Source organism: Bactrocera dorsalis, unplaced genomic scaffold, assembly GCF_023373825.1.
Source record: "Bactrocera dorsalis isolate Fly_Bdor unplaced genomic scaffold, ASM2337382v1 BdCtg498, whole genome shotgun sequence".
NCBI classification, from domain to species: domain Eukaryota; kingdom Metazoa; phylum Arthropoda; class Insecta; order Diptera; family Tephritidae; genus Bactrocera; species Bactrocera dorsalis.
Window position 1 is genome coordinate 1 of NW_026038549.1, and position 1791 is coordinate 1791.

Sequence of the window (1791 nt, forward strand, 5' to 3'; positions counted from 1 at the left end):
GTTTTAGCGCTTGTTCGAGCGTGTCTATGTGATTTTTCTCCAGGTGTACGATTTCATCGAGATTTTTGCGCTCATGCTCTAGTGCTTCCTGCCGATCCGTGGCCTCACGCTCTGCTTTATCGAGCGCAATTATATCCTGTTCACACATATTCACGATCAGCTGAAGGTTGTGCATCAATTCGGGCAAGGCAAATGTGCTTCCTTTCTTGGCGGTAATGCTACTGCTAGCCACAGCTTGCTCCAGGTCGTAGAGTTCTTCATCGGCAATTTTTGCTTGTCCCAGCGCATGATAGCCACTGAGCACACGCTTCTCAGGTCCAGTCATGTCAATGACGGGGACATTGCCAATCTTCTTGCTGAAAAAAAAAATAAGTATATTTTTACAACACCTTTTAAATTGCTCACAAATTACCTTATTTTTTCTGATAACATAAAATTCCCCTTTTTGCCCTTCTCAATCACCTCTTCCACAGAACGATAATAATAACGCTTGCTTTTGTCTTGACGTGTGTCACCGCTCTTTTTCCATTTATTAAGCTTCTCTTTGAACTCTTTTGCTTCGCGCACGTCTTCATCTTCTTTTACCACAGGCTATAAAAATAAATAATATAAATATAATGCCGAATTCTTATTTATCAAGACACAAAAACCACGCTCACCCCTTTACCACCCACACTGGCTGCCGCCTCTGGTCCGTACGCGCCGATTGCACCACGTCCTTTACGCACATGTGCCTGCACCGGTTGTGATATGCCCTGCAGATCTTTGCCCAAACCTTTACCCGGTTTATAGCCCATTTGCAGCAGCAATTTAGCGCCAATACCGCGTGTATGCTGCTCCCAAGCGCCAACATTTGGATTTCCCATTTGTCGCGCATTATTACTACGCTGTTGTCTGCCAACTTCAGCGCGCTGCTTTTGTGAGCGTTCATCATCATCCGAAGTAGTTGCTGAATCACTGGTATCACCATCAGCAGCCTCTACTTGTTTTGGCTTGCGCCCGAAAGCAGGACGCGCATTTGCTTCATCACTTTCCTCATCGGTTATTTGCTGTTCAGCAGAATCTTTCACAGGTTTTTTATTTTTTTTACCCGCTTGTTGTATGCCACCGGCAACAAAACTAACTGGTGCTGTGTAATCTTTTGATTTGCTACCACCGCCGCCGCCACCAAGACCGGCACGGCCACGTCGTCCACGACGGCTGGACTCTTCTGCGCTATCATTGTCACTGTCATCGGCCCAAATGCCTAAAAGGTGATTATTTTTTTATAAAGTAGTTTTTTAAACTTTTAAATCAAAACACTCTAAATAATTTTACCATAAATTTGTTGATTTTTCGACAGATTCCGCCGACGGCCGGGATTGAACTCATTGTCCAAATCGTAATCTGTTATTTCAAAGCGCTCGTATTCATTATCCGACATGGCGCTGGTAGTTTAATTTTTTTGTTTTATTTTTTAAAGAAGTTGACCGCAGTTTTTAAAAGAAAACCTGAAAAACAATTAGACGTCAAACAAATGTGAAATCGGAGATTTGTTACTGAAACAGCTGATCGTTGCATTTGCAACAGTGTCTGTCAAACTGTTGGTCATAAGGGTTGCTGTGTTACTTAAAAAAAAAATATTTACTAATAATTATTTAGGATCATAGTTTGAGACCTCAATATTTTCATTTTTTACGTACTTAAAAATTAAAACCTGATTTTTAATCCCAAACAAGGAATAAATATTTTAAAAACTAAAGTATTTACATGCTTTTTTGATATTTTATTCAAAATAAAAGTATTTTTGAA

The 1791-nt window shown here is 40.6% G+C and overlaps 1 protein-coding gene across 1 annotated transcript; it reads right to left on the reverse strand.

Moving 5' to 3' along the window:
- Positions 1–4: 4 nt before the first annotated feature.
- LOC105221835 (septin-interacting protein 1) lies at positions 5–1559 on the reverse strand (the record flags this gene model as incomplete). Its single annotated transcript, XM_049462304.1, has 4 exons — positions 1318–1559; positions 660–1246; positions 413–591; positions 5–356 (listed from the first exon to the last, which is right to left on the reverse strand). Coding segments are annotated over exons 1-4 (1224 nt in total), but the record flags the coding sequence as incomplete, so codon positions are not given.
- Positions 1560–1791: the final 232 nt, after the last annotated feature.